The sequence below is a fragment of the Neoarius graeffei genome, chromosome 12 (genome assembly GCF_027579695.1).
Source record: "Neoarius graeffei isolate fNeoGra1 chromosome 12, fNeoGra1.pri, whole genome shotgun sequence".
NCBI lineage: Eukaryota > Metazoa > Chordata > Actinopteri > Siluriformes > Ariidae > Neoarius > Neoarius graeffei.
In genome coordinates this window covers 51,102,713-51,117,645 of record NC_083580.1, presented here as the reverse complement: position 1 = coordinate 51,117,645, position 14,933 = coordinate 51,102,713, and the positions used below count along the sequence as shown (strand labels likewise).

At 41.4% G+C, this 14,933-nt stretch overlaps 1 protein-coding gene across 1 annotated transcript in view; it reads right to left on the bottom strand.

Moving 5' to 3' along the window:
* The window catches only part of rimbp2a (RIMS binding protein 2a), a 210,510-nt gene that overhangs the window by 60,945 nt on the left and 134,632 nt on the right, over positions 1-14,933 (bottom strand). Inside the window, exon 4 of the mRNA XM_060935983.1 lies at positions 4,124-4,213. Within this exon, the coding sequence (XP_060791966.1) occupies positions 4,124-4,213 (90 nt within the window). The remainder of the gene's footprint in view (positions 1-4,123; positions 4,214-14,933) is intronic.

The following is a 14,933-nucleotide window of genomic DNA, read 5'->3' as shown; positions in this document are numbered from 1 at the left end:
ATGTTGCTCTAGAACCTGGATATACCTTTCAGCATCGATGGTGTCTTTCCAGATGTGTAAGCTGCCCATGCCACACGCACTAATGCAACCCCATACCATCAGAGATGCAGGCTTCTGAACTGAGCGCTGATAACAACTTGGGTCGTCCTTCTCCTCTTTAGTCCGAATGACATGGCGTCCCTGATTTCCATAAAGAACTTCAAATTTTGATTCGTCTGACCACAGAACAGTTTTCCACTTTGCCACAGTCCATTTTAAATGAGCCTTGGCCCAGAGAAGACGTCAGCGCTTCTGGATCATGTTTAGATACGGCTTCTTCTTTGAACTATAGAGTTTTAGCTGGCAATAGCAGATGGCACGGTGAATTGTGTTCACAGATAATGTTCTCTGGAAATATTCCTGAGCCCATTTTGTGATTTCCAATACAGAAGCATGCCTGTATGTGATGCAGTGCCGTCTAAGGGCCCGAAGATCACGGACACCCAGTATGGTTTTCCGGCCTTGACCCTTATGCACAGAGATTCTTCCAGATTCTCTGAATCTTTTGATGATATTATGCACTGTAGATGATGATATGTTCAAACTCTTTGCAATTTGTCGAACTCCTTTCTGATATTGCTCCACTATTTGTCGGTGCAGAATTAGGGGGATTGGTGATCCTCTTCCCATCTTTACTTCTGAGAGCCGCTGCCACTCCAAGATGCTCTTTTTATACCCAGTCATGTTAATGACCTATTGCCAATTGACCTAATGAGTTGCAATTTGGTCCTCCAGCTGTTCCTTTTTTGTACCTTTAACTTTTCCAGCCTCTTATTGCCCCATCCCAACTTTTTTGAGACTTGTTGCTGTCATGAAATTTCAAATGAGCCAATATTTGGCATGAAATTTCAAAATGTCTCACTTTCGACATTTGAAATGTTGTCTATGTTCTATTATGAATATAATATCAGTTTTTGAGATTTGTAAATTATTGCATTCCGTTTTTATTTACAATTTGTTCTTTGTCCCAACTTTTTTGGAATCGGGGTTATATATATATATTTTGGGGCTTTTTTCACCTTCATTGGATAGGACAGTGTAGAGACAGGAAATGAGCAGGAGAGAGAGAGCCGGGGAGGGATCAGGAAATGACCTTGGGTCAGAATCAAACTCAGGTCCCTGGATTCATGGTATGGCGCCTTATCCACCTGAGCTACAACTCCCACAGAATCTGGGTTGTATATACGTAAGATATCAGCTCATGTACCGTGAGTAGAGAAAAACAAAATGGCAGAGCGCATCAAGTCAGATGTATCACTTTATCAAATACAGTGGATATAAAAAGTATACACACCCCATTAAAATGATAGGTTTTTCTGATGTAAAAAAAAAATGAGACCACGATAAATAATTTCAAAACTTTTCCCACCTTTAATGTGACCTATAACCTGTACAATTCAATTGAAAAACAAACAAATCTGTTAGGTAGAAAAACATAAAAAAAACAACAACATACAATAAGCTGGTTGCATAAGTGTGTACACCCTTAAACTAATACTTTGTTGGAGCACCTTTTGATTTAATTACAGCATTCAGTCTTTTGGGGTAGGAGTCTATCAGCCTGCCACATCCAGACTTGGCGATATTTGCCCACTCTTCCTTGCAAAAGCGCTTCAAATCTGTCAGATTGCGAGGGCATCTCTTGTGCACAGCCCTCTTCAGGTCACCCCACAGATTTTCAATTGGATTTAGGTCTGGGCTCTAGCTGGGGCATTCCAAAACTTTAATTTTCTACTGGCGAAGCCATTCTTTTGTTGATTTTGATGTATGCTTGGGGTCATTGTTGTGCTGAAAGATGAAATTCCTCTTCATCTTTAGCTTTTTAGCAGACACCTGAAGGTTTTGGGCCAGAATTGACTAGTATTTAGAACTGTTCATAATTCCCTACACCTTGACTAAAGCCCCTGTTCCAGCTGAAGAAAAACAACCCCAAAACATGATGCTGCCACCACCATACTTTACCGTGGGTATGGTTTTCTTTTGGTGATGCACAGTGTTGTTTTTGCGCCAAACATACCTTTTGGAACTGTGGCCAAAAAGTTCAACCTTGGTTTCATCAGACCATAACACATTTTCCCACATGCTTTTGGGAGAGTTGATGTATTTTTTTTTTCCAAAATTTAGCCAGGCCTGGATGTTTTTCTTTGTAAGAAAAGGCTTCCATCTTGCGACCCTACCTCATAGTCCAGACATATGGATAATATGGGAGGTTGTTGTCACATGTACTACACAACCTTACTTGCCAGAAATTCCTGCAGCTCCTTCAGTGCTGCTGTAGGCCTCTTGGCAGCCTCCCTGACCAGTTTTTGTCTTGTCATTTCATTAATTTTGGAGGGATGTCCAGTTCTCAGTAATGTCATTGTTGTCCCATATTTTCTCCACTTCTTGATGACTGTCTTCACTGTGCTCCATGGTATATCTAATGCCATGGAATTTTTTTGTACCCTTCTCCTGACTGATACCTTTCAACAATGAGATCCCTTTGATGCTTTGTAAGCTCTCTGTGAACCCTGGCTTTTGCTGGAGGATGCAACTGAGTAAATGTCAGGAAAATCCTTCTAGGACAGCTGAACTTTATTTTGGGTTAATCAGAGTCATTTTAATTAATTGCAGATGTGAACCCAAAAAGACTGAATGCTGTAATTAAATCAAAAGGTGCTTCAACAAAGTATTAGTTTAAGGGTGTGCACACTTATGCAACCAGCTTATTGTACGTTTTTTATTTTTTATGTTTTTCCCCAGCCCTGTGATGACCTGGCAACTTGTCCAGGGTGTACCCCGCCTTTCGCCCGTAGTCAGCTGGGATAGGCTCCAGCTTGCCTGCGACCCTGTAGAACAGGATAAAGCAGCTAGAGATAATGAGATGAGATGAGATGTTTTCCCCCTTAACAGATGTGTTTGTTTTTCAGTTGAATTGTACAGGTTATAGGTCACATTAAAGGTGGGAAAAGTTTTGAAATTATTTATCATGGTCTCATTTTTTTTACATCAGAAAAACCTGTCATTTTAACAGGGTGTCTGTAGAACAGGATAAAGCGGCTAGAGATAATGAGATGAGATTTTAACAGGGTGTGTAAACTTTTTATATCCACTGTGTGTATATATATATATATATATATATATATGACAGACAGACACACACACACACACACACACACAAGCCACTTTAATAAGAACCTGTTCTTGATTCTGAGATTCCTGTTCTTGGCTGGCAGGAATCGAACCCAATGTGGTCTTCCGCTGTTGCATGCTGAGATGCCTTCCTGCTCACCATGGTTGTAAAGAGTGATTTTATAAGTTACTATACCCTTCCTGGCAGCTCAAACCAATCTGGCCATTTTCCTATGACCTCTCTCATTAACAATGCACTTCCACACAGAACTATCACTCACTCAGTGTTTTTCGTTTTTTTACACCATTCTGTGTAAACTCCAGAGACTGTTGTGTGTGAAAACCCCAGGAGATCATTAGTTTTTGAAATACTAAAACTAGTCCATCTGGCACCAACACCCATGCCACAGTGAAAGTCACAGAGATCACAATTTTTCCCATTCTGATGTTTGAAGTGAACATTAACTGAAGCTCTTGATTTGTATCTGTATGATTTTATGCATTGTGCTGCTGTCAAGGGATTGGCTGATTAAATAACTGCATAAAACAGCAGGTGTATGGGTGTACTTAATAAAGTGGCCGGTGAGTGAGTGAGTGTGAGTGTGTATGTGTATAATGATCTGCAAGTTTAGAAAGGATTAAACAACAGTTTTCAAAAATAAGCTGTTTTTCATTTTAATGAACACCTCATTAACATTAAAAAAAAGAAACCTATTAAAAGTAAATTTAAAAAATAAGCCCAAGTGCTCTGAGACTCACTTGTTAGACTGTGCTTCATTTTACAGAAGACACTTGAGAACAATGTTTTCTGAATATTACAAACTGAGCTGAGTTCACATCAGGCCGAGGTTATTAGTGGTTATTGATCAGACCATGGTGTCGGATTGTGTTAGATTGATGCAGTAGAAGCTACATGAAACTTTTTAAGAGTCAACGGAAAAAATAGACATATGATCTGTTGATTAACTCCTACCTCCTCGTATTGCTCCACCTTCAGGCTGTGATGGAACAGCTGGAGATTGAGGCGTTTCCTCTCTTGTCTTGCCCGCTGGAGCTCATGCTTCTGTCAGATAGAAACAGGAAGCAGCTGATTATCCTTGTGTAGTGTAGTAAAGCATGGGGTGGAGAATTCAGCATGCATTCAGCACAAGGAGGCTAGTGAGGACACAAATGGGAATTACGTGATTTATCCAATCCAATTCATAACTTCTGATTCAATAGTGTGTATGCAGTGATAAAAATCCAGAGGGTTCCACAATGGTTCAACACTATTAGACTGATGGATTTTTTTCTTCATTTTTTTTCAAGCGACTTTCTATTTTAGTGGTCATTTAGATATACATAAATTTGTAAATTATTGTGTTATTCCATTGTTTTAAAATGTCAGAAAAAAATGAGAAATAGTAAAAATTAGAAACAGTAAAATAACTCTAAGATGTAGGCTCCTACGTTGGTTTGGCCATGTCCAGAGAAGCACTGCCTGGATAAATGAGATCAGTTTTCCAGGTGGACAAGCACAAGAAATGGGGCAGGCCCCGTAAAACACGGGGAGAGGTGCTATTTGAAGACCTGACATTGAATGGCTTCACTGCTGCAAATGCCCATGATCAAATAAAGTGGAGGAGAAAACTACATTTATATCATGCAATGTCAAACCTGTTCACCAGCAGTAAAAAATTGACATTGGATGGATGGATGGATGGATGGATAGAAAATAAAACCCTACTTGAAAAATGGTCAGATTCACATAACTCTTTCAGGGATTCATAATGGCTGTTCCATAATGGCTGTTCCTAAAATTCTAAAAGCAGAAATATGACAATCACTTTACTTATGGGCCAAAGAAAATATACATAACTCTGTTATAGCAGTTTTATGATTCAGTGCTAAACCCTTCACTGTGTCACAATGTTCTACAGTAGGTTTTCATGTTGATGTTCATTGCAAGTGTAGAAGATACTTTCAGAAGTATCACCATTGTTCAGTTTTCTAAATGACCTTAATTGGAACATTATGAAACTTTATCAATATTATTTGACTTTAACATTAAAAAAGGTACAAAATCTGGAAACTGCTTTTGCAAAACTTTACACAATGTGGCCAAAAGATTGTGGACAACTGACCATCACACGCATATGTGGGTCTTCTCTGTATAGGATGTCTTTGTATGCTGTAGGGTTATGAGTAACTTTCATTGGAACTATGAGGCTCAAACCTGTTCCAGCACAACAATACCCTTGTGCACAAAGTGAGGTCCATGAAGACATGGTTTGCCAATGTTGGTATGAAAGATGTTGAGTGATCTACACAGAACCTGACCTCAACCTCACTAAACTTCCAACCCTTTTGGATGAACTGCCTACATGCTAGTCCTCCTTGCCCAGCAACTGTTCCTAACTTCACTAATGCTTATGTAGCTGAATGAGCAAATCCTCACAGTCACATTCCAAAATCTGGTTGAAGGACTTCCCAGAAGAGTGAAGGCTGTTACAGAAGCAAAAAGGGGACCAGGCCTAGATGCCCATGGTTTTGGAAAGGGATGTACAACAAGCACATCTGGTTGTGATGGCCAGGTGACCACATACTTTTGGCAATATAATATAACTCAAGGTAGAATCAGGCCACAAGGTCCCAAATTAAATGGGGCAGCCATGGCCTGAAGGTTAGAGAAGCAGCTTGAGGCCCAAAGGGTCGCTGGTTTGATTCCTTGGACGAGCAGGAAAAATGTGAGGGGAGTTGAGTGAATGAACAGCACTTTCCCCTCCCTCTGTATCATGACAGATGTGCCCTTGAGCAAGGCACCTAGCCTCCAACTGCTCCCCAGGCACTGTAGCATAGCTGCCCACTGCTCTGGGTATGTGTGTGCATGCATGTGTTCACTGCTTCAGATGGGTTAAATGCAGAGGAGGAATTTCACCGTGCTTAAGTGGACATGTGACAAATAAAGGCTTCTTCTAAATTAGGCAGAGTATAATCACTATAAACATGATATTTTATAATGGATATAGCAGCAGTATTGGTTATTGCAAGACACACCACCTTACTAATGCTTTTAATAACACTTAACAGGCCAAATTATAATACAGCAGACTTACTGGCTTACAGGCTTACCGAAGCTAACATTTCCTCCAGGGAACAAATCCCTTTAGCCTGCACAAACTACAAATGAGCTCCACTTTGTCACCCTTCATTTAATGTGCCATGAGAGATGGAGAGCTATTAAAAGCAATGTACTGCTCTCTGCCATCATGCACATCTTTTACTGCCATTGAAAGATGAAGAAAATAATCAGCAGCATCCAATCATAATCATGGTCAGGTAATTACCTGTGAAAGGGATTGTGGTCATATAATATGCAGCGTGACTTGATTAAGCATCACTGAGAAAGAACTACAACCCCAAATCAGAAAAGGCTCACATGGTCTGTTGAAATTGAAATTAAAACTAAAGGCAATGATTTGTAAATAATCATTGACCTATATTTCCCACAAAACAATACAACAGCACATTATTTGATCTTTTACCTCATGATTTTTTTTTCAAAATTAACGCATTTCAATTTTGATTCTTGCAACACATTTCAAAATAGTTGGGACAGTAAAGCATTTGCCACTGTGTAACGTTGCCTTTCCTTCTCACAACACTTGAAGGATATTTACGGACTGAAGACACCAAGTGATGAAATGTTTCAGGTGTTACTTTGTCCCATTCTTCCTGCAAACAGGTCTTAAGGTGTGCAACAGTAGGGGGTCATCGTTGCTATATTTTTCTTTTCAAAATTTGCCACCATTCTCTATTGGGGACAGAGCGGACAGGAAACCTCTTCGTCTACAGCCATGCCTTTGCAATGTGTGCAGAATGTGGTTTTGCATTGTCTTGTTAAGTATCCCTGGAAAAACTTTTCATCTTGAAGGCAGCATGTGCTGCTCCAAAATCTCAATGTATTTTTCTGCATTAATGCTGCCATCACAGAAATGTAAGTTACCTTTGCCAAAGGCACTGACACAACCCAATACCATGACAGACCCTGGATTTTGGACTTGTTGCTGGTAACAGACTGGATGATCCTTTTCGTCTTTAGTCCAGGGCACACGGCATCCATTTCTTACAAAAAAAAAAAAGGCATGGAATACTGATTTGTCTGACCACAATACAAGTTTCCACTGTGTGGTGGTCCATCCCAGATGCCTCCGAGTCCAGAGAAGTTGATAGTGCTTTTGGACACAGTTAATATAAGTCTGTGACTCCATATCACAAAGGTTTTCCAAAGTAATCCTGAGCCCATGTGGTTATAGATGAATGACTTCTGAATGCAGTGCCATCTGAGGGATGGGAGAGCACAGGAGTTTAGCTTTGACTTGCACTCTTGCCCTTTATGCACCAAAATATCTCCAGATTCCTTGAATTGTTTAATGATATTATGCACCATAGAGGGGGAAATATCCAAAATGCTTCATGTGTTTCTTTGAGGAACATTGTTTTAAACATTTCACTAATTTTCTCACGCATTTATTGACAAACTGGAGATCCTCTGCACATCTTTGACTAGGCCTTTTCTGGATACTGATTTTGCTGACATCACCAGTTGGCATCACCTGTTTCAAATCACATCATTATTTAATTGTTTTACCTCATTACCTCATTATTGTCCCTGTCCCAACATTGTTTGGAATGTGTTGCAGGCCTAATATAATGGATAATCCATCCATTATCCATAACTGCTTATCCTGTGCAGGGTCACAGGCAAGCTGGAGCCTATCCCAGCTGGCTATAGGTGAGAGGCGGGGTACACCCTGGACAAGTCGACAGGTCATCGCAGGGCTGACACACAGAGACAAACAACCATTCACATTCACACCTACGGTCAATTTAGAGCCACCAATTAGCCTAACCTGCATGTCTTTGGACTGTGGGGGAAACCGGAGCACCCAGAGGAAACCCACACAGACACGGGGAGAACATGCAAACTCCACACAGAAAGGCCCTTGTCGGCTGCTGGGCTTGAACCCAGGACCTTCTTTCTGTGAGGCGACAGTGCTAACCACTACACCACCGTGCTGCCCCTAATATTAATATATTATAGTATATTAATAAATTAAATAAAGTCGACCAGACAAAACTGAAATATATTGGGTTCATATTGTCTGCAATGAAAAACAAGTCAAAGTAATGACAGCGTTCAGCGCATGCGTGTAGGAAAAAAGCCACATGAATTCCAATCTGACCATTCTCATTCATGTTGCATGGCCACAAATTGGTTACGTATCTGATCTAGGACCACATATGAAAGTAACTCAAATCTGATTTGAAAAGAATGGATTTCTATGTCCACATAACCCTGAAAACATCATATCTGTCACATTAAGGCAGAAAATCAGATTGGAGTCACTTCAGCCTGTTAATGTGAATGTAGCTCTACTGTCTCATACACAGGGTTGGTACTTTTCTGCACAGCTGGAGGTTTTTTACTCATATTGGTTTAACAACATAATTGGGCTATAATTCCAACTTATGCTAACCATACACTAGAAGACTTTGAAAAGACTGAAAAGACTTTTAAAGACTAAAGTCAGACAGCCTCTTACATCTAAAGACAATGTGTCATTAGTCACAAATTTTTTATTCACAGACTATGATTTTGCAAAGACTGGGGATCTTGCAGGGTCACTATTTGCAAGACTGCAACTAGGTTCCTTTTCAGAGATGTGCCTACTTTGCTTCACCTTGCTGAGCTCACCTATTGGTTATTGATGATTGGGCGGCATGGTGGTGTAGTGGTTAGTGCTGTCACCTCTCAGCAAGAAGGTTCTGGGTTCGAGCCCAGCAGCTGATGGGGGCCTTTCTGTGTGGAGTTTGCATGTTCTCTAGGTGCTCCGGTTTCCCCCACAGTTCAAAGGCATGTGGTTAGGTTAACATGGTGCAGCCTTAGGCTGAGGTGCCCTTGAGTAAGGCACCTAACCCCCAACCGCTCCCTGGGTGCTGTTAGCATGGTTGCCCACTGCTCTGGGTATGTGTGTTCACTGCTTCAGATGGGTTAAATGCAGAGAGGAATTTCACAAGTGTAAGTGTGATGCATAAAGTTGTTGTTGTTGTTCTTCTTCTTCTTGAGACGTGCAGTTAGGTTGATGTGGGGCAGCCTTGGGCTGAGGTGCCCTTGACCAAGGTACCTGACCCCTGACTGCTCCCCAGGTGCTTTGGTGTGGCTGCCCACTGCTCTGAGTGTGTGCGTGTGTTCACTGCTTCAGATGGGTTAAATGCAGAGGATGAATTTCACTGTGCTTGAAGTGTGCATGTGACGAATAATAAAGTCCATGTCACTATTTGCATGAGCCAAGACTAAAAACTTATGAAACTATTAAACATGGTTGATTTTATTGGAACTTCAAGACGAGAAAAAGACTGACTTAAGACAACTATCCTGACCCACTTACACCAAATGACTGAGATGACGGGAGCATGTCACCACTCAGAGGTGGGTAGTAATGTGTTAGGTTTACTCTGTTACATGGACTTAAATAGCTTTTTCCAGTAAATTATACGATTAGTTTTAATGCATAATACTTTTCACTTTTACTCAAGTATATTTACAATTTAAAAATGTACTTATACTCAATTACATTACACTGCACACTTCCTGCTACTTTCATTTAATGTATTAATTTTTTGTACATGTGTACAGCTTCTATGGCATCAACATTAGCATGTAAGTGTTTGGGATCAAATTTCATTGAGAAGGATCTGACTGCAGAGCCACAATTTTAAAACAGCAGTTTCAGGACAGTGGCATTGAACACATACACACTAGGACGCCTACAGATGCTGACATCTGAGTCCATGCCCATGCCAACGCTAGGGTCCATGCCTATGCTCATGTCTGAGTCTATGCCTGACCCCATGTCCATGTCTGAGTCTATGCTGGAGCCCATGTTTATGCCTATGTTCAAGCCCACATCTATGCCTGAACCTATGTCTCAGCCCATTGTTCATGCCAATGTCCATGTCAGAGTTCAAGCCTGAACGAAAGCCATGCTCCCATTCAAGGCCTGACCATAACTCAAGCCTCCTCTGAAGCCCAGATTCCAGTGCCATATTCTTCCCAACCCAGAGCGGAGCTCTAAGGGGACTTTGTCCAGCTCCAGGTCCTCATCCCCAGGGCCGAAAAAGGAGGTTTTTAGCTCTTTTTTTTTTTCGGGGGGGGGGGGGGGGGGGGGTGTTCAGTCATGTCTGCACCTTCATGCTTGGTGTGCCTCGAACGGTCACTTGCGTACATGCACACAGTGTGTAGCAAAGACTAATTACCATACACCTGTTCCTAATCAGCGCGCAATCATGGCATGTGCTTATAGGGACTCTGCATGCACACAGACTTTGCAAAGTATATGCGTTGTACTTAGAATCCCACATTACCAAGCTTTATATTGTTTATGCTACTCTGGCTATCAATTCTGTTTTTTGTATCTGGATTCTGCCTTTTGCCTTTGCCTCCAATATTCTGTATGTACCTTGTATGACCCTAGCTTGTTTCATGACCCTGCCTTTGCCTTATGTTTTTGTACTGTTTGCCTGTTGTAAATAAACTCTTCTTACACTTACATCCATTCTTCCGCCTCATTACATGACATACTAAATCACTTTAATGGTAAACACTAAATTATTTTCCTGAGCTGTGGCATTTAAAAGACACATCTAAAGTGCACTTTATCACCCTACAATGTTAGTCCTCGGTATGACTTTAAACTGCAACCAGTGGTGAGTCTCAGGTCCGGGAGCACTTGAGTAGTGGGGAAAGTGGAGTTACCCCTTAATCACCATTGCTCCCAGGTCCGCTCTGACCAGGAGTGGTAGCACCTGCCTGGGTTCCAGCTATGGGTTAAATATTACATCATCAATAAGGCGCTGGCAGCAGGGTGCTTTTCAGTGCAACGTGGCAGATGAACCCAACAGGGTCAATGGCACACCACCAGATGGCATGTGGAAGAGCCACTCAAATGGTCAATGGATGGTATCACTTTGCAAGTCAGTTGTCACTGTGGGGCAACTTCCACACTCGTCAGGTCTGTGGCACTTTTGTGCACCACTTGGCATCAGGTCTGGAGGTCCAGAGAGACAACACGATGGGGGCACGACATCGTTTGTCTTACCTTACTGTGCAAGGTGCTTCATTAGGAGAGCAGAATAGTATGTGACAGCTCATGAGGCCAGACATTCTGTGGCAGCTCGGCCAGGCAGTTTGTGCCACTGCTGCAGGTGACTGTGTTGCTCTGGTGCGGGCCTCACGCCCCATCTGCATTTCTGTGCAGCCTAATGAAGCAGTCATCATCACTAGCAATGTATAGCCTGTACTCGAGTTGAGGGGGGATGCCATCCCCCCGGAATAAAAAATGGTCAAAATCATCCCCCCTCTAAAACGGGCATCCCCTCTCCCTTCCCTTGAGCAATTTTATCAATAAATGTGGACATTACTTCTATTTAACATTGGAATTAGAAATGCCATTCCACGTAGCTTTGCTGAAACTGAGCATACAATAAGCTACCGCGAGAGAGGGCACGCGCAAGCGAAGCATTTGAGGAGGTGACATTCAGTTGGGGTTCTGTTATTTTTTATTTCATTCGGCATCAGTGACAGCAGCGGATTGCAGCATCATGGCCAAGCGGAGTGGACAGCAAGACCTAAGCAAGTTCGGATTTAAGATCGCAAGAAAAAACATTTCAGGAGGTAAGTCAAGAGTTACGAATATCAGTCACACTTTCTGAGAGCCCACTATCATGCTGTAAAGTTACCGATATGTAGCCTAATTTGTGGGTGGCGGATAACAACACAGCTATCATAATGAATGTTAGTTTGGAGTCTAGCCAGCTATCGATAGCTTCATGTTAGCTTTGATTTCTTGTATAAGGCCATTAATTTAATCAGCCTGGACGTTCGTTTGTTATTCTTCAGGCAACAAAAAGTGTTATTCAAGACAGGAAGGCTAAAATAAATGACACTAGCAGTTTTGAAGGCTTAATTGCCTCATTAGAGAGCCGGTCACAATATGTAAGGCAGAGCAGGATTGGTGTAGGACTTGACAAAGTGTCTGCTAAAATGCAGCTTTCTTTTTCTTCGTCATAGGCTCCTCTTCTGTCTCCTCAATGGGCCTTTTCCCCTTTCCAAAGATGCCTACTTTTAACTCATTTTGCTAGCTTGTATCCAGTATGTATCAAAGTGCTGCTATGTATTGAAGCAAAGTATCAAAGTATCCAAGGCAGCTCCTTGGTAACCGTCAACGTTAAGGTGTCACGTGACCTAGATAATAGCGGGAATCAACGTTACAGAAAGAATCCGGTCATTTTTCAAAGCTCAAATCCTCGTTCAGATAGTAAATAAATCAGAAATAACATTATAATTATATTTAATTAAATTATCTTATCCACTGCTCTTTATTCCAGATGACAGCCAGCAGCAACTGCAACACAGTGCGACAGGAGCTGGAGGACCCGGAGTGTGAGACAATACAGGAGCAGGAGCAAGCAGGAGAACCAACAGCTGAAGAGCTGAAGATTTACAATTTACTGTTGCTTGTTTTAGCTTATTGGTTACCTACCTACCTCTGTATTTAACTCAATGTTCCCAATGTTCAGCTTTGAATAAAAATTCTATTGACTTGATATGAAAAGATTCAGTTGTTCATTTACATTGCCTGCTGAGGTTTTAATAAATTATTTACCAAATGATTTAAAAGGAGCCTACCATGACTATGAAGTTACACTTCAAATTTGTCATCTGCATTTCACCCTAATATGGAGAATGTGGTAGGTATGTCAGCCAGGAGACTGACTAAATATGACACATGACATCCACACTGTGCATGTTTTACAGTAAAATACTAGTGTATTATGTTTTTACAACAATTAAAAGGGTACACAGTGTGTACTACACACTTTATCAGCACAAAATACTGTATGTCTGGTAAATGAACAAGGTCCACAGACCTACGTTGTGTGCAAACCCTCCTAAAAGCAAACCAGTTTCCCACCGACGGACCGACACGCAACTAAAAATTTCACCATCCCCCCGGTTTGATTTTACAACTCGACCACTGTGTATAGCCGATGACCCCTGCAGTGGACTGTACCATTGCAACCCATTGCTGGTATTGACTTCAACTAGTGACAGTTCTTCAGGCTCAACTACATCATTACTTCAGTTAAGAATCAAGAATCAAGTTAAGAATCATAACTGAAGTATGCATCTGACTTATGATATTATGCAGCTTTGCCATAAAATTAACCTGAGAGAAAAAAAAACACCAAATATCAATGCATGACTCACACTCTGCTATTACTGAAGCATCATTTGTTAAATTGTAAAACTGAAGAACAGAGCACAGTTTTAAGGAGTTTTTAAGGAGCTTCTGGGTTAACAGCAGACTTTTAAAGCCACTCGCTGTCGTTCAGCTATGACTAAGTGTTCTGTCTCCTCCTGACTGCTTCACATGTCAAAGTGCATCAGGGGCCTCTCTGTATATTAGATGCAGCATCAGCATTGACAAGACAGCTTCTGTACAGCAGAACGCTGAACACAACATTATTTGTGAGAATGCAGCTGGGAACATTCAAGACGTCAGATTCCATCTCATCAGCCCACCAAATAGTTCAAGAAAAATTTCCAAAAAAATCAGATGAACTCACGTCTATAACTTAGTCAAAATGAAGTGAATCTGCCAAGATATGTTTGTCATCTGACAGTTCCTGATTTGATTTTACACTGGCGCTCTGCTGTGAAGCTAATGGAAGTCTGTCACCCAGAATCTTTCTGTGTAAATTTCTGCCTCAAACCCACATTCAGATCTTCAGTGATTTAAACAAACATACATAAAACATCACCTTTTAGCTGCATACTCAAAAGTTCCACAGCAAACTTAAAAAAGTGCTTAAATGGGAAACATCCATCCATTATCCGTAACCACTTATCCTGTGCAGGGTCACAGACAAGCTGGAGCCTATCCCAGCTGACTGTGGGCAAGAGGTGGGGTACACCCTGGACAAGTCACCAGATCATCACAGGGCTGACACATAGAGGCAAACAACCATTCACACCTACGGTCAATTTAGAGCCATCAGTTAGCCTAACCTGCATGTCTTTGGACTGTGGGGGAAACCGGAGCACCCGGAGGAAATCCATGCAGACACAAGGAGAACATGCAAACTCTACACAGAAAGACCCCTGTTGGTCACTGGGCTCAAACCCAGAACCTTCTTGCTGTGAGGCAACAGTGCTAACCACTACACCACCCTGGAAAAAAGAGAGAGTATATAAAAAGATGTGTGTGTGTGTGTGTGTGTATGTGAGCGAGACAGAGAGAATATTAATATGTTTGCTCCTTATTAAATATAGCTTAGTTATTTCTGTTTGTTTGCTTGTTTACTCTGATTTGTGTTTGTAAGTGTTAATGAAGTGATGTTTGTGTTGTACTTCCAAAAACACTGTTACAATCTGTTTATTTCCATACTTGCTTTTGCAAGAATGTCACATATAACATTCTTGCCAGTAAACCAATATTTAACCATTTTTACAGCCATGGTGAGCAGAAAAGCATCTCAACAACAGCAGCATTTCAGCCACATCAGGTTCCACTCCTGTCAGCCAAGAACTGGAATCTAAGACTATAGTGGGCACAGTCTCAAAGAAAATGGACAGCTAAAGTTTGGAAATGGTAAGAAGGTATGTGATGTTTTTCCAGTCTTCAACTATATACTTACTACAGTGAGCCACACAGTACTGTGTAAATGCAATAGAATGT